This window comes from Zonotrichia albicollis, chromosome 3, assembly GCF_047830755.1.
Source record: "Zonotrichia albicollis isolate bZonAlb1 chromosome 3, bZonAlb1.hap1, whole genome shotgun sequence".
NCBI classification, from domain to species: domain Eukaryota; kingdom Metazoa; phylum Chordata; class Aves; order Passeriformes; family Passerellidae; genus Zonotrichia; species Zonotrichia albicollis.
In genome coordinates, this window is record NC_133821.1 from 24,716,961 (window position 1) to 24,739,508 (window position 22,548).

At 39.3% G+C, this 22,548-nt stretch overlaps 1 protein-coding gene across 13 annotated transcripts in view; it reads left to right on the forward strand.

Annotated features, from left to right (window-relative positions):
• The window catches only part of EHBP1 (EH domain binding protein 1), a 206,110-nt gene that overhangs the window by 160,618 nt on the left and 22,944 nt on the right, over positions 1-22,548 (forward strand). For 4 of the 13 annotated variants that reach the window (XM_074536967.1, XM_074536973.1, XM_074536965.1 and 1 more), the window contains 5 exons: positions 266-382; positions 3,163-3,290; positions 5,948-6,089; positions 6,240-6,346; positions 9,005-9,128. In XM_074536967.1, the coding sequence (XP_074393068.1) occupies positions 266-382; positions 3,163-3,290; positions 5,948-6,089; positions 6,240-6,346; positions 9,005-9,128 (618 nt within the window). The remainder of the gene's footprint in view (positions 1-265; positions 383-3,162; positions 3,291-5,947; positions 6,090-6,239; positions 6,347-9,004; positions 9,129-22,548) is intronic. The other 9 variants (XM_074536966.1, XM_074536976.1, XM_074536978.1 and 6 more) reach the window with 5 other exon arrangements.

A 22,548-nucleotide genomic window follows, 5' to 3' on the forward strand; every position in this document is an offset into this window, starting at 1 on the left:
GTTCAGCACAGGGAACAGCCACTGCTGAGGCCAGGCACTGCCTTTATTGGAGCAGGAGTTTCCAGCAGAGACCCCCATATGTTTAATGAATTGCCTCATTTTAAAGATACATCTAGAAGTGCACTGACTGGAGTCTCCTTCCAGACTTATTTAATTATTTGCATTTTAATCATAATTCAGCTTGTTCCCTAAAGCATTCATTTTTTTTGAGTGATGTGTTGCATGTACATATGAAAATACTAACCTTAATGCTGTGTTCCTACAGATGAGGATGAGGATGATGATAATATTGAGATAGATACTAATGAGGAGGCTCCTGAATGCTCTGTTACTGGAGGTGGAGATGAACTTACTAACCTAGAAAATGACCTTGATTCAACGGGTAATTTAAATAATGGCTATTTTGTGTATTTTGCATGACTAACACTCCATCATCATATAAATACTGATGTGCTGCTTGTCTCTCTGTCAGCTTTATTCTCATGTGCCTTTTCAGGTCTCTTAAACCCTAATGTTTAATATCCTGCATTCATGTTTAGTTGAAATTTAAAATCAACAAAATCATTATTTCCAACTATGTCAGATTTAAATGTCTCTGGCTCTTTTGATGGGAAAGGGGCCCTAGGCCACATTGGTAAGGCAGAGCCACCTGAAAGCATCCTGCCTGAGCTGTGCCACGTGGGCAGACGGATGAGCAAGTGTGTGGGTGACTACAGCTGCCACTCTGCACTGCCATCCTGGCCCATCTGCTAAGGGAAGAGGAGAAAATGTGTCTTTCTGTGTTCATATAGACTTGGTGTCTCTCTGGTGCCTTTCAAGGACCAGTTCTTGTGTTTACACTTGTTGCCCCAGTGGGGGGCATGGAGGTATAAATATGAGCAGAAACAGTCCTGTTTACTTAAGAGTGTTCAAATAACAGGTGTTTTATAAACACATGAAGTCACAGGAGTGTTTCTCCCCCCTTTCAAAAAAAAAAAAGCCCAGCTGGAATTTAGGTGATAAATGTGGTGCTGAATCCATTGGAATCTGGTTAGCTCAGACCTGGAGTAACTTGGCCAGCACTGGACTGTGTCTTGAAACAGGCAGTACAAGAGAGAATATCTTCAGCATCCTCTGGCTTGATTCTGCACATGCTAGCTAGACCCAAATGTGTAGTCCATAATATGTTAAATAAGAACCTTATTTAGTGTTTTTTCTTTATAAATTAAACCAAGAGTGGCGTGTATATAGCACTTTGTAGTCTTGATAGCATGCAAAGGATTTGAGTAATGTCCTTTATTTTTTTCTGTTTGAGTATTTCCGGACACATAAGAAAATATATTTACTGTTTCCAGCACTTGAATTTAGCTTACTTAAATCAGAATCCTGTCAAATAATTTTCCAATAAAAACTGGTTAATTTTAGAAGGAAGAGAAGCTGAATAAGTGAATATTCCTGTCCCATTGCCCAGTGACCTACCAACATTTATTTATGTGGGCCTTTTTTTCTGAGAGGTACCTTTTCAGGGATACAAACCCACTGCCCAGTTCTCCATGTCCACCATGGGGAGACATCCTGGAAAAGACCTGGGACATGATTTTGCAGTTCAGTCTGCACAGTAGCCAGGGATACAGACAAGTAAGAAAGAAGATGAGCAGTAATACAGAAAGCAGTCCAGTGTTGTAGTAGAAATCAGACTACATGAATTTTGGTTTAAATCTCCCAGTCACACCAAGTGTAGCCTGAATCTCCTGGGAACACCTAAAAATGTTAAGTGACATCTCAGATTTGGGATCATTATGGACCATCTTAATTAGTCCCATGCTGAATCTTAGCCCCTCTTATCTCTCTCAAGACGAAACTTGTTTTTACTCCTTCTTGGTTTTAAGTACCGCTTCTGTCTGTATTTGTCAGTGTTTCTATGTGTTGTGAACCTCTTATATCATGGTTATTACATGATGTTTATGTATAAACCCACAAGAACGTGCATGTACTTACATGTGAGCCTCAATTAAGGACACCCTGACTGGGTGTACCAGAGGAAAGGGAAACTATCCTTTTTCATAATCCAGCCCAGCCCATTGCTGCTGGAGACAGGCACCATTTGACTGCCCACATGCCAAAAGTGTTTTGGCTAATATGCATTGGAGTGCCCCAAACCTTGGATGGAGCTGTGTGGCTCAACAGTCATGACTCCACTTTCCACATCAGCTGGAAGTCACCACCCTGCAGTGAAAAACTCAGGTTGTGCACGTGGGAAAACTAAGAACTGCTCCTTCCTCTGCCTGTGAGCCAAGGCCCAGGTGTAAGCGCATCCCTCTGCTGGCTCCAGTGCAGGGGTGATTCCTCCCGTGGGGCTGCATGTAGAGGCTGTGTCTGGGGGCTTCTGTGCCAGTGTTCCTCTGCTTCCCTGGCCAGGGGCAGCTCCACAGTCTGTGCTGCAGCTTGCTATTAGCGCCTTCCTTCTCCTTACGTGTGTGTGTGTAGGTAACTCCATGTGTAGGTGTGTTACAAATTCACACAGCCAACATTGACATACAGAATGAGTATCAGTGGGAGGTAAAGTTCTCAACTGCTATTTATTTGGGCTCTGATCCAAGTTGCTAAAATTGATTAAAAAATTTGAGGGCTTCAGCAGACTTCGAGTCTGTCCCTTTGATGCAGTTCTGAAGCATTTTATGACTCCTAGTTTCAACATATTCTATGAATCATAGTAAATTATTACTAGAAAGTAGTCTTTTTTGATACTGAAATTTTATGAGAAGCTGTGCTGAGAAGAATGAACTAGTATTTAATAAACTTGAGGGGTTATCAGCATGTAAATTATATGATAAATTTTCATCTTTAAATAAATGGCTTTTTAAGCGTGTTTTTATACCAAAATATAGGTATGTTCCCATTGGGAGTAACTTTAAACATTATCTACTTTCTGTGTTTTTCATCTGCTGTCTGCAAGCATGTTTACTTGTTCAGCTGTCATGTATGTTTCCCAAGAAAAAAATCTATGTATGTTACACAAACTTGCACCAACTCCAATCACAAAAACAATTCCTTCTATTTTTTTTTTTAAGTTCAAAATGATAGCAAAGTGAATTAAATCTACCTTTTAAATTGCTACATTGTTGTAGCGAGTCTGCATTGAAATGCATCTCACTCTGTTGTATGTGGTATTTGCATATTTAGCAGAACAAAACAGTATGTTGGTGGATTTGAAGCTGAAGAAGCTCCTAGAAGCTCAGCCACAGGTGGCAAATTCACTCTCCAGTGCTGCTCAGAAAACTGTAACAGATAGCTCAGAGCAAGACATTAAGGTAAGTTTAGCTTAATGCTTTTGTTTTGGTACCTGTCTGTTATGATCAAGGATTTGTATTTTGTGAGGAGGAAAATAATTTCTTACCAAATCTTTCAGAGTCAGAAACACAGAAAATCTTCATGGCAGTGCGGTTAGGTATGCAATGCACTGGGCTTTTTCCTGTTGATTGATCAACACATTTTCCTTTTTTATTTTTTTTTTCCTTAATCTTGATACTTGTCATTGGCAGAACACTAACAACTATAAGAAGCTCTCTCAATTCTGCTGCTCAGGTTGTTACTGATATCAGAAATGCAGCACGGGCTCCATCCTGCTGCTGGTGGAATCAGCAGCTGGGCTACCTGACCTGAATGGGAGTGGGGTTGGACTCTCAGAGGTTTGCTTCCCTCTGTTGCTTCCCAGTCCTGGTCCTCTGTTTTTCCTACATTAAAATTAAGCTGTGGTACACTTTAAAGGCTTACATACTTTGGGTGCTCGATGAGTGCTTCTGAGAAAATCAGACACGAGTATGTGGTGTATATGGGCACTTTGCCTATTCTTAATGTTCACCACTTCAGCATAAAGTGCCCACCAATCAATTTTCCATTTAATTTTCTTAATTAGACCCCTTTTGTTCTCGCTATTCTATTTTTTAAAAATAGTCCCTGTATGTCATTAATATCCCTATGGCTCTGGGGCACTTCCAGTTGGGTATAACTTTTCACCCACCTGCAGTCTGTGGGGAGAGCACTGCTGACTGAAAGGATTTCCTTCCCCAGATACAGAGATGCTTTGAAGTCCCAAAACAATGACTTTCATTGCTTTTCCCTTACACTGTCGGTTCCTATAAATTGGTGATGAAAGTGTGTGGCAGCAGCAGAGGACTTTCGGTCTCTATCTTTGAACAAAAGGAAGCCTGGATCAAGTCTGATTTTTGCGTTCAATTTAGCTTTCTGCAGTGGATTTAATGCAAAATGAAGCTGGCCCAAGAATAATACAATGGATTGAAAAGGCTAACTGAATTAGTGGGCTTAGAGGAATACATTTGTAAAGTGGCAGAAGTCCCCAGTCATAAAAAGGTTTCTTAAAATGGGATTTACTAGCTAATCACACTGATATTTTAGCATGTTGCCAGGCCTAAAAAATTAGCCATGTTTGTTTATTTTGGTAAAGACTCTAGTTTAGGCTGTCAGATGGTTATTATACTAATAACAAGAAGCTACCTTTTATTTAACCAAAACCTTACAACCACCTGACTAGTGCAGCTGAAAAGTCATCCAGAGGTATAAGCATTACTTGTTTAAGCCTTAATTCTGTGAAATGACACACAGGCTGCCTCTTAGGGTAATTTGGTATCATCTAACCTGACAAAAAATTGTATTTCTCTACAAAGAGCATTTGTGAAGCTGTTGATTTTTTTTAAGGTTCTCCCACAAAAAGGTGCAACTTAACAGTTTATCTCTGCGTGCGTCTTTTCTAAGGAAGAGTTGAAAGGCGGCGTTATAAGGAATATATGGTGTCCATCTGTTCTCATGGAGCTCTTGGCATTGAGGTGGATTTGTTTTTTAATAAAATGCAGTTTACAGGTTTCTAAATGAGGCATTCTGTGTTTGTGGAAAAGGATAAACTGTTACCTTCCCTTGGGGATTGTGTATCCCCGGCCTCCTTGAGGCGAGAGAATAGGCCGTTGGAGAACTCCCTCATTACCGATTGTCTCAATGCAGAGGAAGGGCAAAGTCTTGGTAGCTTTTGATAACCAGTTTCAGCATTCAGCAGGCTTAGCTATTAGTCATGCATCTTAGCCTTTCTCTATTTACTTTCAAAACACTTAATAAAAATAATAAAAGATTAGGTATAAAATGAAATATTTGTTTGGTACACAGCACCTCGGTATCTGCAGCTTCCACACACCACAGTGGTTCAGTCTTCTGGGATATTTTGTGTTGATAGAATCATTTGAATTTGTTACCAGTATTAACATAGGAAGCCCTGGAAAAGATAATTGTAGTTTCCTTAGCTGTAAAGGGCTTACTTACAAATCTGGCTTTGGAAAGTTATAGCTGATGAAATGCAGTTCAGTGGGGTAGCATTATAATCCTACCTTTTAGACTTCATCCAGCATTAGTGGTTTATCTCAATGGGCATAAAATTAGAAACTAGTTCTTCTTGTCATACAAGTCTATGGGACTACAGAAAACAACAGATTTCTGTACCGGGCAGGGAGAGAGGCTAAAGGCAACACGCTTTAAAATGATACAGATCGTGTTCAGGGGCAGAGACGCCGCGACTTGGCAGCAGCAACACACAGAGCTTGGCACAGCAGAGGTGCAGAGGAGCGAGTTTTTGTTTAAAATGGGCATCGCTGGCAAATGCCGGTCACAATGAAGAGGTCTGCTTGGTAAAGAAGTAGAGAGTTCTGCAGGAGGGTGCCCACAGAGCAGAAAGCCAGTTGTTGCCACCACATATTGAACAAAAAAAAAAAAAAGGGAAAAGTTAATCGCTCTTCTACTTTTTTCCCCTGCATCTGAGACTTCCATCCAATGTAAACCACGGCCCGAGTTGTGAAATCCACTTTGTAAAAGCTGCGTCCTGTCCCCTCAGAAAAACGTACCTTTCAAATTAATGTCTTCCCGCTTGTAAACAAAAGAAACTGTTGTGTGTCTGGTTTTTTCCCAGCAGAATGGAACAGAGGAACATCGTGCTGAGCGATCACAAAAAGCAGCAGAACGGTTTAGAAATCCCGTTGTGTTCAGCAAGGACTCGACCGTCAGGAAAACTCAGCTCCAGTCTTTCAGTCAATACGTGGAGAGCAGACCAGGTAGGAGAAAATATAAAACCTGTTTTCCCATCTTATGATTTAATAATATTTAACAATAAATATATGAAAACCCGATAATGTAAGTCCACATTTCAATACATAAATATCAAGCTTTATAATAATTTTACATGTCTTTTCCCTTTTTTCAAGAGATGAAAAGGCAAAGATCAATACAGGAAGATACAAAGAGAGGAAATGAGGAGAAGGCTGCGATAGCTGAGACTCAGAGGAAGCCATCAGAAGATGAAGTGCTTAATGTATATTAATTTTTTGTCTGGTTTCATGATTGCTGATAATTCCAAACTGTATGTGGAAATAGTGCCTTTATTTGTTAAAATGAGATGTTAGGGTTTTTTAGATGTCAATCTCCAGTGCATTCAAAGCAGAGTGAGAGGGGTGCACTGTTGAATTAGTCTGCAGTGTGGTGATAATTGTCAGATAAAAAAAATGAATTTTTCAGAGTTCCACAGCCCCAGCTTCCTTGAGACATTTCCATCAGGGCACTTCCCATAAAGAGATTCCAGTATTGATCTACCGGGAGGATTTTAATTATTACAATAGCAGATACCGCAGAGCTGCAGTTAGAGGGAAGAGTCACATGAGACCTGCTAGAATTTCTCAGCCAACCCATTTTGTTGGCTTGGGTTAATGGGTGTTCAACCTTTCCATTATCCAGATCAGCCGTGAATTACTAGCTGAATGATGTTTGCATTAATATAATATATATGGTAATTTCTTCACTTAATTAACGGGGAGGTTCAGCTCAGTAGGGGTATGGGCTGATCATGTGTAAAATTGATTTGTGAGGGAAATATTTGATAGACCGCAGGGAGAAAGCTGGTTTTGATGGACAGCTGCGGGACAGAAGCAGGAAGAACCAAGTTTTAACCTGAATTTTTTTTGTCTGAAAGCGCAACACAGCCTTTGAGGGTGGTTGGTTGTTGGTCTCCACAGTTTATCTGAACACATTTGTCATTTTTGCTGAGGCAATCTGGAGCTGAGTAGCAATTTTGTACTGCTGTCATATCTACACCAAAACATCGAACTTTTTACAAGCCGCAGTTATTTTTAGCCCAGTAGTACTTTTGCAGAGCTGAAAAGGTCTGGCACAGTGAGTTCACATTATATATGCAGATGATACACATGAACTCTTGGGATATTACAGCCTGACACAGCATTTCTTTTCATCTTCTAATAGCAATTGTTAACAATTATACATGCTGACATTAGGGAAGTTTTCATACTATTTTCAATTAATTATAGTTGATGAAAGGCAATATATTGCACATCACTTCAACTCCCCGGAATGAATTTTTTTCTTTCTTCAGGGTCTGCTCTCAGGGAGTTTTGGTTTTGTTGTTGCTGTTTTTCTGGCTATACAACAGGTAGAAAAAGGTTTTCCATTAGAGATGCTACTGTTGGCTGTTGTTTAGGAAGAGAGGGACCAAATTAATGTCCTTAAATTTGGATATTCCAAATTTCAAAGTTCTGTGCTTGTTGCTGGTCCTGGGAGCTCATCCATGCTGTTAACTTTCACTTTGAACATGTCTTTATTCGAAATAATATGCTGATGTGTTTATTATGCCTGCTGCCCAAATATGAAGCTGAATTGATTATTTCAGACACATTTACAGAAAAACAACTGAAAGCGTTCAGTGAAAGTATCTGAGACCCTTATGCAGCAACAAGTTAGCCTCTAGTAGGGAAATAAATCTCAAAATGGAAAAAGCCTGTGTATTTTTCTGTTCACAAAGGACAGTGATTTTTGTTTCTTCCTTTATAAGATGTAGATGAAACATGAAATAATTTTGTCAGGGTTTTTTTTACCTATTTAAAACATTCACCCAGGCTCTGGGTCAGGTGTAGGAGGAAAAAAGTTCATGGAAGGTTACTTGGAAAGAGTAACATGTTTTTCTTAACTTATGCAAAAACATGCTTCAGAAATTACATTTGAGCATTGTGTACAGCCACAACACTATGTGAAAGCTGTTGAGCCACATGAGAATAACTTGGAGGTACTGAATGCCTTTGCTTGGGTTCCTACGAGACGAGCAAATGGCTTTGGAAATGCTTGGAGATCCTTGTGGTCGTGTGCAGGGCAGTGCTGAGGAATTACAGGGTACAAGAGGCAGACTTGGCTTGTTAGAGTGTTCCCACAGCTTTCTTGGTAAGGTTCAGTAGGGTTTATCAACGTGGCATCCCTGGGCTGCCTCCTGGCCAGTTGTGATTGGTACTGAGGCAGGACAGCTCTGTTGGTCCCTGTGCACCTGAGTGCCTGCCCAGGGCCTTGTCACCTCTTTCCAGGATAAGAGTTGGAGTTAATTAGTGATGTTTTACAGATCACCCTGTAGAGAGGCCAGTTCCTTCAGTCAGGGAAACCCAGAGGGGCAGGACAACCCAAGCTGAGGGTCCTCAATGCTACAGTTGGCTCAGAGGAGGAAAACAAGCCGGTGATTTTGTTCGGGGTTTGGTTTTATCTTAAAAGCCCACTTTTTAATTGTCATAGGACACTCTTGTGCTAGTTTTTCTAGCCCTGGAAGTTAATTTTTTAAAACTGAGTCAGACCTGAATGGAGTAGAAATGGCACATTAAATAGTGCTTTATTTGTATTACCTTTCTTTTCATGGCACTTTGTTACAGAAGCTTTTATGCACTTAGAAATTAAAGGAATTTCAAAATAACTGCCAGCTGGTAAAAAACTGCAAAATCAAATGTTCCCTAAGGAAAAAACCCAGGGTATTTTAATAAACAAATAAGGACATTTGGCAAAATTGTAAAGTTTATGAAATGTGTTAGCTTTTTGGTAGTGAGCATGATATTTGGTTGTTTAGGTAAGTGCCTTACTAAGTGTTTGTGGAAAGGAAAAATGCAACTTACAAGTGATGTTTTTTCTTCTTGTTTGTTCTCTTTAACAGAAAGGGTTCAAAGACACCAGTCAGTATGTTGTAGGAGAATTGGCAGCACTAGAGAATGAGCAAAAGCAAATTGACACCCGTGCCGCGCTGGTGGAGAAGCGCCTTCGCTATCTCATGGACACAGGTACGGTGCCCAATTACACTGTAAACAGTTTTGGCAAATTGAGCGTTCACAAACTCTTATAGAGTTTTGGAAGTGTGAATCTTTGAAGCCTGAATGTTCAGCAAAACTGCCTTGAAAATAAAAAGGCTGCGATTTGCAGCCACCTCTCTGGGCCCTGGTGATAAGAGTGCCTTCATGGGAAGTGATAACTTGCCCTGATACCGTGTGAGCCAGCACTATTGAACAGTGTGCTCATCCATGCAGAGTTGGAATACACATCTGTGCCTCATTGATATGCCACTGCTTAAAAAAAAAAAAAGAAAAAAAAGAAAAAAAAGAAAAAAAGTAAGATCTTCACTGTTCTACTGATTCAGTGGGAAAAAAAAATTTGGCCAGCTAAAGCCATGTACTGCATGAAACAGCACAGTACATGGAGGAAGGCTCCATTGACTAGATCACTGAAATTTAAGAATATTATCTGGTTACTGATGCTCCACAATTATTTTATTTGTTTATTTTCAGGAGGATAGGTTTTAAAAGTCTGTAATACTTGGTATTGTAGGTGCCATTGAAAGGATTAAAATATATGGGCAATTTTTTGTTAAAAGCATAATGGTTGTGACTTCAACAATGAACTTTAGATGGATATTAAGTGCTGGTGGTCATCAGAGATGGAGAGGTAAAACCATATCAATTGGAAACAAAAGGTGCTTTGGTGTTTCAAAAATAAATAGTGTTGTAGATCCAAATAAATGTTCTTCCTGTCCAGGGGGAAAAAAAGTTAGTTGGTCCAGATTACTTTGTGGGTAAATTGTCTTTGTGAGTTATATGGGTATTTGATGTCATAAGCTTGAAGCCTGTCTTTAACTGAAATAATAGGTTTTAAAGTAAATTAGAATCCAGTGTTGCGTTTTGTAAAACAGATGAATAGACTTCAGTTAAAGTCCAATACTTTGAAATGAGCCTGCCACTTGTTTCCAAATATTAGGGTGTTTTTTTCAACATATTTACTTTCTCATGTGCTGAAGTTTTTAAATTTTTAAACTAATTTTACAAAAACATGTAAATCAGAAACTATTTCCATGCTGAGTGGATGCTTGTTTAGTAGGACTCTTACCTATTATGGCCTTTTGAAGCACTTTTTCAAATGTGTTGCATCTTGATCTTTAGTTATTTAGCTAGAAAAAATGTGTGTGTATTATCCTGCACTTTCTTGTGTACTTTTTTGTATTTGTGAAATGCATGTTCTGCACAAAAGAGCCAATACAATATTTTGCAAGTCTTACACATACTCCAAATACTGCCTATAGATACATATGGAGTCCTCAGCATAGCACTTGGATTTTAAAAACTCTAATAAGCATGTTATTATTTTATTTATGTCATTTCATCCATTTTAAAAGAGATTTCTTACTGATTTTATTTTCTTGTATTTTGAAGTATGACAAAAGTTGCTTTATTCTTCCTATCAGACCCATGGTGAGGTTAATTTTTTTTATAAGCGTCCTGCATAAAATAGGAGTCTAACACATAGCTGGAGAAGTAAGAGTGTAGTTTAGGGGTTTGTAACTAGGATACTGATAATATGCATCACTTCTTGGACTGGGGAGAAGGGGTAAGTGGTGCAGCCATAATAAAATATTTACTTTTACTTTTAACATTTTCTGAGCATTCAGGATTTAATTTAAAGCAATTGATTTGACAAGTCAATTATAAGCATCCTATTTATGTTCTCAGCTAAAAAAAAATGCGATTTAGGAGAAAAGATGTGAAAACTGGAGTTTTTAACTTATAGTTAACTTTATAGCCTTGAAAGCAGGGATTCTCAAACTTCTCTCACTGTGGTTCCCATCTTACCAGACAGCCTTCAGAGGATCTGCTGTATCTCATGTCATTAGTGGCTCTCTGTCAGGATGGCACTGGGTTGTCTTCCATACCTCTCAATGGGAAGCAATTCCTCAAGCAGACAAATCAGGAGCTTGTGCCCAAGTCTTCATCCCAGCTTCTTCTGTCAGAGTCTGGCATCTTCACCTCAGTGTCTGACTGAGGGAAGGACCTGGAAACAAAAATGATGAGTCAACACCATATGACCTGCCTGCCTGCAGGGGCCACCAAATGGTCTGTGAAGCCAAGTCTGAAGGAAGAAAGTAACCACAGCACGGGAGCTAGAAAAGCCAGGAAGGGCTGTTGATGATGATCTTGGGGTTTTGCAAATACTTCCTTAGGTGTTAGTACACACCAGAAAGATGAGAAATATGAAATGCTGACAGCTCTCAGAGTTGTTCTGAAAATTCTTTTGATGTTTGGGTTTTCTGAAAATGCAGGCTTTAGGAACAAGGAAGACACTTGGGTATGTGTAGCGAAAGATCCTGAAAACTCAACATGAAGGACAAGAACCACAAATGAATTGATTTAATAATTAACACACTTTTTAAATCACATCTCTTTCTTAATTTTTTAGTGCTTGGGTTGTAATACTGGAGAACCTCAGGCAAGTAAAAGTCTCTGCTGACCTTATTTCTCAGCAGTTGAAGCAGGTTACCATGTTTGTACATTTGTGTCAGGAAGGGCTTACACTAAATGGTCCTGTAAACTGTCTGCAGGGTCACAGTCCCCATCAGTGTGGGAGAACATTTGGTACTACCATTTTCAGCATTGTTTCTATGTATGCCAAGACCATGCAAGATAAATTTAACAACTGAGAGATGCCATCATGACTCAGTCATTTGCCTTGAAATTAAATTCAAGAAGGTAGAGCATGGTCTGCTCAACCCTGTTGTGTCTGCTGGGGACTGGACCATCTTTTCCTTCTTCACTGTGCTTGGCCTAGTTCTTTAGTAAGACTTACTAGGAAGAAAACACTGTCACTTGCTTCTCATCCTTCTCCAGCACTGAACTGGGGGTGTTTTTTCCAGTGGGGAGACTCTTTGCCACCTGGCAGCTCTTCATCCTTAGGAGTTCAAGAGTCCTTTTTGTTGCTTAGCCAGGAGAGATTTTTTCAGGCAGCAGCTTGAACATTATTCTGTATCATTCATTTCACAGAAAACAGTTATTGTATCCTCTTCCTGTCAAAACATTTGTTTTACTGTTGCACCTGTCTTGGTGGGAATTTCCTTACTATGGGCTAGTGATAAGACCAGAAAGGTATAGTGACTAACCCTTGGACACTGCAGGCTTTGATAAATGTGGAAGTCCTATGGTTTCACCAAAAGAGAAGCAATTGTAAGTATAAATAATATATGTTCTTGATTAGATCCCAGCTCATGGCATTGTTTGACTTTTTTAGATATTTCACATTTTAGAGAAAGTTTCTAGCACTTAGGATTGCAAATAAAAGGTTGAAAATGCCACCCTGGCTTTGATAGGGACACAGTGACTGTGGGTAGCTGGGAGAAGTTACTGGGAACCTGGAGGTTCTGGCATGAACAAGGAGAGAGGAGTCCTTGACACAACTGCTCTCCAGTCCATTTCCTAGGATGCAGCCTGGGTTGCACAGTATCCATTCCACCTCTGCCTTTGGAGCTGCTGCCCTCCATAAGGGAAGGGCATCTAATGGAAGTGGGGCTGTAGGAAGACAGTCCAGGTCCTTGTCTGCATATGGATTGCCATTTTCCTGCTCTGCTAGGGAGCTGTTTTGGCTGGGGAAGTTTCTGGCCCTTGGCCAGAAGGGAGCTGCTACTTTCAAAGTTCGTCAGCGAGGCACAGAGTTTGGAACTGGCTGAAGCTTTGCATTTCCGGTGCCAGCTGCTCATGATTTGACTAGAAACACTTTCCTAAGATGTGTGAAAAAATAAAAGTTATTAAAATTCTTGGGTTGCTGATTTCCATTTGAATCTGAGTAGTCACACTTCTATTAATATGCAGTAATTTATGTCAGTGGTGGCATAACCTCAGTCCTCAGTCTTTGCACTTATAATGAAAATGTAACCTCACCTTGTTCAGCGCAGTGTGGTTGCTGCTCCATTGCAAAGCTGTGAGGGGAATCAGTGCTTCAGTGCCCTGAGCTCCCTGGAATAACTTCATGGCACCTTTGCTGTTGCTGTCAGGATATAGGTAAGAGTTTATTGGAAGGATTTTGCAACATCCACCCTATGAAGGACAACACCACAAAAAACTTGCTGGGTGCAAGTCTTTAGAGAGAAGGAAGCCCAGATATCCAAGTAAGAGGAATGAGTTAAATGATTGAGTATAAATATCATGATCTAATATCATTGATTTTTCTTCTTCCTCTGTTATAATGGCTTGAAACTAAATGATGACAGAGGTAGGATTATCTTGCTTTCCTTGGGATTGTATTTACCCATGTTGTGCCTTACCTGCTATGGGTAAAATAGTATTGTCTCTGCTTCTGGCAGTGTCTTCCTCCACTGCAAATTCTTCCATCATTGCATTTTAAGGTGTCCATCATCTTGATATCCAAATGCCAATTAAAATGCAGAATTATCACATAGCACAGTTAAAATAAAAGTCAAAGCATCCTGGTTTACAAATCTCTAATCTAAAATTTATCTCTTTTTCAGTCACCGTTTCTTCACTAATTGCATAAACAAGTATTTGAAAAAAAATTTTAGCTATCAGATATTTTGTTATCTGGCCACAGGGTATGAAGTGTTTTTAATTGTTTTTCTGATTAACTTCAGGCTCCCAAATTCAAGTAGAAGCATATTTGTGTTTTCAATGTGAGATCCTGTACTTTACTAATGGATGAGTATGTTTGTGGTACTGTACAAGGATTAATGAAATTTTAAAAAAACCCTCTGCTGCTGCTGATTGACCACTGATGGTAAATGTAATTGAATTAGCAGTGCACTGAAATAAATGTAGACAAAATAAATATAGACAAGAAAATCTGGTGAAAGCTTCTGTAATGTTTTAGATTAATAGGCATACAGAATTCTTCACATTTTTTATTACGTTGTCCCTAGATGAATTCAAAGTAATTGGGGTGGTTAATTTTATTTACACAGAGCCGTTCACAGCGCATTAAATAATAGAGATAATTGAACAAGAATTGTCAAGTGTGTACTGATATCAGACATATTACAGAAGGGAATGTGCATAAAACTTCATTTCTATGCAGCCATTGTTTATGGTAATTAAGTACACAGATTTATCCCTTGGTTGCCTTCCAAGCTTATGGCAACTGCTATTGTTGTGCTCCATTAATATGTAATCAGGAAATAGTTTAATTTTCTAATCTGCAGTTTGAGAATTCACTTTCTAACAACTCTTAATTACTGCATTGCCCTAATGATGCTCATGGTTAGGAAAACTGAACCAATAAACTCCATGGAAGAAGCCAGAGGGGATTATACTTCCAGAGGTGGTGCTTACTTAATAAACTTGTTATGCCTTCACCAGAGGGAGCTCAGTGTCCTTCAAAAGCAACTAATTTTATATTTCAGCGTTGTACATACCCACGGTGCGAAGAGTTAACACGCGGCGTGCGGTGGGGGTGGCTGCAAATGTGATTCACTAGAGAACCAGATAAGCGATGCTATCACCATTTTGGTATTTTTCCTACTTTATACTAATTCTGGAGTTTAATTGCACAGGAAATAACGCAGGTGGTTTAATCTATTGTTTTAAACTGTCCTCGTGGGTTTCTTTTTGTCAAGTTTGTTTTCGTTCATTAGCCACGTTAGCTTAACGCGGTATCGGGAAATCTTGCACAGACAGATAAGCTCTATATGTTGACAGGTATCTCATAGTTACTGTTTTCAGGGTGAATCTTAAACAGTAAAGGGGTTTTCTCTTAATCATTTGCATTCTCCACTGGCCCATCATTCACCTTGATTGCTATTTCCATGCTGCTGCTGTACCTAGTGCAACTCTAATGCCAGAACTGAAGTTATTTTGGGTCTGTGCTATTACTCTATGATGACAATCCAGCCACTGGGATCTTGCAGTCTATCTGTGCTGACCCTGCCCAGAAACATATGGTCTTCTTAATGAGATCTGAAAAATGAGAGTTAACATCTGCTGAGACTCACCATTGCTGTGGTATAATACACCTTGGTGTATTGGTGGTTCCGCTTAGTGTAGCTAGTCCTTAAGGGTGCATCTTGACAAGTTCTGCCTTTTTCATGGCAATTATTGTGGCTTGAGAGTCTTTTACATGTTTATCTTCTGAATTAGGGGTGTTGTTTATTTTTCTTCAACGTGCACCCAATTCAACACTGCATGTACTCAAAATGGGGCAGGATTACCATCTCCCAGCCACTATTTCACCCCTCCTTTTTCAGTGCATAAGCTTCCTTGTCAGTAGGACTAATTACACAGTGAACCAAACAACAAACATTGGAAAACCTGTAAACACATATGTTGTGTCACTGCAAATTAACTCTTACCAATCAAAAAAGCAGCATAAGCTTTGTTGTCACATGTGAAAGGAAAGTCACATGTATTAATTAGTTAGCATTTTACACAGCTTTGAAGATATAAAGGACTGAGATTTGTAAGAGGGAAACATTTGAATTTCATAGAAAAGGAAAAAGGTTGAGCTGAAAAAGTACAGGCACAGAAAGAGAGTTAAAATAGTTGATTTAGTCTCTTGTAACAGAATTAAATTTTCCTGTCTCGTATTAAATCTCATCCTGGGATGAATTTGTATTCAGTCTTTTTGTTGTAATATTTCGTACTGTTCTTTGGCTTTTGGCAGTGTCAGGGCACTAAAACTTGAGTCCCAGGAGAAATGTTCTTCTTTTTAAATGTATTCAATAAAATGGACATATGGAAAAGGTTTTAAAGTGATAGCATTTATGTATGACACTCAGCAGTGTATGGGCATATATGCTGTGTTTTGTTTTAATAGCAATCCAGGGCACATATGTAGTGGTGTGTTACAGTCTCCAAGTACATATTTAATTAAACCATACAAGTTGTCTAGCATCCAATAATAAGAAGTAACACTGCTTTCTGCTTGTAGATTTTGCTTGTGTGGATTTTGAGGCATAAAATGCCGTTTCTTTCTGTCAAAGTACATGTAGAAAAAAAAGGGGAGACAAAAGGTGCTGGCTGACCATCAGGTAGCTGAGAGCCTGGGTTGTTGTGTCAGTACCACAGCTTCCCTCTATCTCCCTCATCTTCATTGCAGTCAACAGCTGTGGTGAGCCTGTGCCTTACAGCTATATTATCTGGAAGCCAGGTCTAGAATATATTTTTTTCTTGGGCAGCAGCAGTATCTGGCTGGTTCTTTGGACAGCTTCAGGGCTGGCTGACTGACACCATTGTTAAGCACGCTCGTGTCTGTGAAACTGGTTTTTGGAACCGTCTCAGGGTCAAGTTGCCAGTAAACTGTCTAAGTTGCTTTGTGCTTCAGGATGCTTTTTTTTTTTTTTTTGCTTTTTCTCACCTATTTGAATGATGAAGAATGAACTCTCTGTCAGGTTAACAGAATCAGTCTCTGTGCCTATTGCTTGTGATTATAATGCATAAGGGTAACTCATTTTGGATATTCCTGTGTCTACTGTATTGCCTCAAAGGATAGGTCATTGACTGATTAGTAACCTCTTTGCATAATTTTCCCTTGTGAACTCATTCAAGAGTGAATTTTCTACCTATGCTGTTGCATTAAAATCTGCATAGAAAGACAAAAAGAACTTCTACCAGAACAAGCTGTTATGCCCAGAGATAAAGCATGCATTCAGAGGGCTGAAAATGGAAGCAAATAGATAAACATGTATGTATCATCAGGGTTCTTTTCTGCATTAGGCAAAAACAAAATGCGGATGAGATTCTCTGTTCCATTCCCTGACTGCGTTGCTGCTCTGGCTTCCCTGGGCCACTCATTCCCAACTGTACTCACAGCAATGGCTTTTAGTTTTTTAACCTGGGAGATGTGTTTGTCCATTAAGTTTTCCAGCAAGTAGAAGTGCAAAACATCTAGGTGGTATTCAATATGTTGCTGCAGCAGAGTGTACGCATTCAGAAAAATACATCTTCCTTTATTTGTGGGATGACTCAGAAATACTGCTATAACCCAGGCTGTTAATATATACAGAAAGGGCCAAATCCTGAGATGGGGGAAGCAGAGGTAGCTCACTTGAAATAAATGAAATTATCCCAGTTTTGGAGCAGAAGGAGACCTAATCTTACACTCCCTGTTTTTGTTCATAACCACAGCTTCCGAGCTGGAGCGTGTGGGGACGCTTTCAGGCAGAGAGCTTTTGTACTCAATAGTTAAGTATGGGCTGAGACCAGACCTCCATTGTCAGCTCTTTTGCAATTGCTGTAGATTGCCTTCTAATAAATATATTGCACCTGTACAGGCAGCTTTCTTAGGGGATGGGTATCCTGTATGGCTGTACAGAGCACATCTCCAGCAGGTTAGTGGTGAAAAACATTTGGAAGTAGAATCCGTGCCCCTGATTTCCCTACACCCAAAATGTTTCACCTTTGAGAATTTAAATATTATTTCTGCTTAGGAGTCAAACTGCTCATCATCACCCTAGTTTGACTAAAGATTTAAGCTGAAGTACGTGAGCAGCATAGAATACATTTCTTGCTCAGAAACACAAACAGCTAGCCAGGCTCTAAGTATATTATCAGGCAAGTTCTTTCAGAAACGTATTGCTAAAGAAGCTTAACATTAATTATTGTAACTTTGGGAAGATTACATCCACACTAGCCTTGTAAGAAGCAGCATACACTTCTTGACCTCCAATGCTAGAGCTTTAAGACACAAGAATGGCATTTTACCAACTTTAATGGGATAACCAGTATTAATCTTTCAGCAGTAAGGGAAGGAAAAGTGTTTAGAGTATAATACCCTTCTGAGTTCTGATAGAGGCTGCCTGTTGTGTGTACTGCAGTCATAATTCATTTGTTTCTCTCTGTTGTTTTGGTTTTGTTTTCTTAATTATTTAAGGAGAAAATCATACTAGATTTTTTTTAACTAACCAATTTACATATTGGCTTCTAGCCCCAGCCGTTCTTTCTGATAGAATGCCAACTTTTTTATGTGGTCTGTTTTTTAAAATTTCTTGCCAGCAATATTTGTGAGAGCTCTGCTGTATGTCTAGTAAAGAAAAGCATGAGAAGTTGCTATTGCCAAGTTGCAGACCTTCCAAAATTAATGGGTTTCCTTCATTTCAATTGAATACACGGTCTGCGAAGTAGAAAGAGAAAGATGTACAGTATGAATGAGAGCTCATATCCCCCTCGTAGCTGTACTGCTTGGGAAACACTGGAGTCTGCCTCTGCTGAGGTCAGTTGTTTACCTTTCATAAATATGGAGTAAAAGTTAGAGTTTCACGAGGCATTCTTAATTAAAAATTAGGTTGATGCTGATGTGTGCTTTGTAGAATCCATAATGATCAACTCCCAAATAAAGAAACTGCAGCAGGATTTCAAGCACATCTCTATTTACATAGTTCAGCACATGAGATTGCTGGATTATGATTAATTTTAATAGCTACATTAAAAAATACATCTAACATCATTCTTAATTAGAATAATCTCTAAAGCCAGTTAAATGTTTCAGAAGACAAACAGTTTAATTAGCTAACCTACAGAGGCTCCCCTCCCCCAAATGTGCAGTAGTCTTAGACTTGGTGTTAGCCTTTCAAGCAGTCTTAAACAATCGGATGAAAAGGGATTTTAGGAAGATTAGAGGACGGGATGCTTTAGACGTTGTCCGTTAATCATGAGATATGCACCATCTACAAAGTTTCACAAAGAAATGAGAATTTAAATAAAATTTACTTTGGTTATCTAGTTAGCATGAATTACAAGTTATCCAGTGATAAGACTATTTAATAAATGTATTCTTTTAATTGTTGATATGAGCAAAAGTACATGCTGGGGTGTAGTAGCAAGTGATATACCAGATTAACATTCTGAAAGGGACAATGCTTTTTTTCCCAGAAACCAGGCCTTTGTTGAACTATCCCAGGGTGCCACTAGAATTTTTTTTTAAGGGATTCAACTAAAACTTCAAATAGAATTGTTAGAGTTGGATCTTCAATTTCTCTCCTACCCATCTTCAAAGTGGTTTCTTTTTACTTTTTTTGTTTTGTTTTAATTTAATTTAAGAAAGATTACTTTCGGGGCTTAGTGTTTTGGTTTGTTTTTTTAAATTTGCTCAGGTACAAGTTTTTTTTTCCCAGACACAAGGAAGGCTAAACAATTTATACCTTCCTCCCCTCTGCTTCTGTGTTTTCTGCTTGATTTCTTCTAAGTTTAAAATTAGAGGATTTTCTTGGTCTAAAGTCTACTGAGAGGCAATAGGTACTTGTAAACCTTTTTTCTGAATGTGCTATACAAATTCTCATTTCTTATTTTTCCCGGAAGATCCTCTTAATTCTTGAAGCCAAAAAATTATGTTTCTCACCTAAAATTAGTTACAGCAGCACCAGCAGCATCAAAACATTTCTCTTCTAGGCTGAGGTAGCTTTATTTTAAATAAATCCCCTGGCTTTCAGTCCCTATCTACCAACTGTGGGGGGAACTGTTTACCTGTGCAGAGAAGCAAAGGCCACCTCTTAAACAGGAGACACTGACCTCCTTCTGATCAAGTTCCCTGAATTTGTGACAAACAGATCCATAGTGTATGGAGCCCCTTGGGAAAATGCAAATGTCAGCAAATCACCTCTTTTAGCGTGGGGCTGCAGGCTCCAGTCCAGTGTCACACCTCCCCTGGCATGCTGGAAAGGTGTGCGTGTGTGTGTGGGGGTGTGTGTGTGTATGTTGGGCACCCCTCTCCATTGCACAGCGAGAGGTAAGAGCTCCAGACAAAAACAAAAAGAGGGGAAAAAACTGAGGAGAAAAGAAACAATTCTGGATATCCACAAGTTGGCTGATGTGACCCTGTGGCACCTACCAGTGTGCTGGCTGTGACCCAGGACGTGATACTCCAACAAGCTGAAAGAGATGGCTGTCTCCGCTTTCTTTTGGCCTCCCAAGACAGCTGCCTGGTAGGGACCAAATGGCAGGGAAGAAGAATATCTGCCTCACACCTGCTTTCTCCAAACTGCCTGCCACAATGCCAGCGTGCCCAGCAGGCTCCCCTGGGAGGCAGTCCCGTCCCTGGCCCCCTCTCCATGGAATACCAGGACAGGATAGTTTAGATAGTTTTCTCTTCTTCAAAACATCATTAGGATTGAAAAAATGAATCTCTTGCTTGCACATTTTGCATAAACACATGGTAAGTTATCAATTGATGTTCAAATAGCTTAATTGAGTTTGAGGGGGGAAAGGTCATTTAATTGGTCTATTGAAATGTTAACAGAAACAGATATGGCAAGGGATAGACTTTAATGGCTGCAGTGTGGCACTGATGTCTGCATTCACTTGCAAAATTGTTAATTAGGGCACTTTGGTAGTTCATTTGCTTTTGTATTGATGTGCTTAGTCCAATGAGAGAAATTGGGTTTGTATATGGTATTTACATGGGGCAGCAGAGGTTCACCATACAGTCGGGAATGAGAAAAATACAGCGTAAATCAGAATTGGGTTATGATTTGTGACAGTGTCTTCATTGATATCCTGCTGGTTATAGCAGTCATTTTCTAGTAGCTAGTGTATTTTTGCATGTGATTAAGTTGGATATGTTTGCTTTCTTTTTTTTAATCACTGTAGTTGTGTACTTTAATGATGCTATAAAATAATTTGTTAAAGTTAGATATACATAGCTTTTTAGGCTAGATAAGAACAAAATGCACAGCAAAACCAGGAATTACATAGCTGTGTTTGGTAAGCCCTGGAAGGAGGTGTTATCTCCTTAAATGCATACCAAAAGGATATATTCAGTTGCAATTCCTGGCCCATAGTCATCAGAGCCAATGAAATTACAAAACTACTCCTTTGCTGTGCATTAGGTCCATCGAGCCTCCCTTACAGAACTTAAACCTTTAAGGTATTGACATTTTGTCTGTGGGAATGGCAAAATTGCATGGAGTGTCCACTAGCATTTTTTGAGGGTGGTAATTGCAGGGATTAGTCCAGGTGCTGTTTCCTAATAGACTTGCTGGATGCAAAGCTTTATATTTGCCTTTGCTGGAAGAAGGATGTATTGAGTACAGTTTATAATAATACAATATACCCTAGGTACTCTGTATAAACAGAGGCTACAGGAAAAAAAAGGGAAAAAGCAAGTTGTTGTGAATCATCACTTTTACACCAGGGATGCTGTTGTCCTACCAGAACAAGCTGGGAGAGAAGGGGACATTTTGCAGCAAGTTATGTGCTGATTTTAGCAGCTTCTAATGGGAAAAGGCTTTTTGTTCATTTTACATATGTTATACTTTCACATTTGGGTGTCCTTTCTGCCTCAGCCTTCGGATTTGCTCTGTCGATTTTCGATGGGGCATTTATTTAAACTCCAGGCATTCCTGTAGCCAGAGTGGACATCGGCTTCATTCACTCATATGTATTTGGGAAAGTACTTACATGAAGATCACAAATATGCACAGCACAGCTATCTAGTTCTGCAAGTTTAATCCCAGCCCCAGAAAGTTTCATTGTGGCCCTATGCAAATGTATTTACATAGGAATGGGTCTTGGGTCCTTTAAAGAAGGCAACGAAGTTGGAAGACTGAGGCCAACAAATAAATGAAAGTTTCTCTAAATCCATTGGATAATAGAGGCAGTGTTAAGGCTAACCACAGTGTTGAACTAAACAGAGGGATTACTCCTGGGTTTTGCATCAGTTGTTTTCTGCCGGGTGGCCTCACTTGTCAAAAAAAAAAAAAAAAAAAAAAAAAGAAGAAGAAAAAAAAAGTTGAACAGGCAAACATTCACATGGCACATTGAGAAAAGAAGTATGCTTAATTCCATCAAAGCTCAGAAATCAGTCATTAATTTATTCTAACCTCCAATTGTTGGTCATTTGTGAAACATCTGGCCTTTAAGTCATAAGAATCTAAACATAAATACAATGTGGGTTCTCCTGAGGGTGGAAGCTGGGTGCAGGGGGTGCCGTGTCAGTCTGTGTACACGAGCATGAGCGCACATGTGTGTGTGTACTGCAGAGCCTGCAACTGCCACTTCATTTTGGAGACTTGGAAACATATTAAAATGAATCCTTCAGTTAATTTACTCTAAAAATTAGATTATTGTTCATTTGCATCTTGGAAAAGTTCTGCCATTCAAAAGAGTCTCTTCATGGTGGGTTAACAGTTAGATATTTTGCAATCTTGCAGCTTGCTAGTCAGAAGTACTTTCTAATGAAGTTGAAATTTGAGATAGAAAATATATAAAAGCTTTCAGGAAAGACATACCCTATTTTCCATATGGCTAAGTAATTGTTATGATATTTGTTTTAAAGCTGGACTTAGACACTCCTGACTGCCCTCTAATTTGATATGGCTGGTCCCGGCGATTCTTCTGCAGGAAACTTTCGTAGTAGAATGCAGTGAAGGAGATAAATAATTTTGCAGCTATAAGCACATGGCAAAGTATAGAAAATAATTCGGTCACCCTTACTGTTGTGCAGATAAAA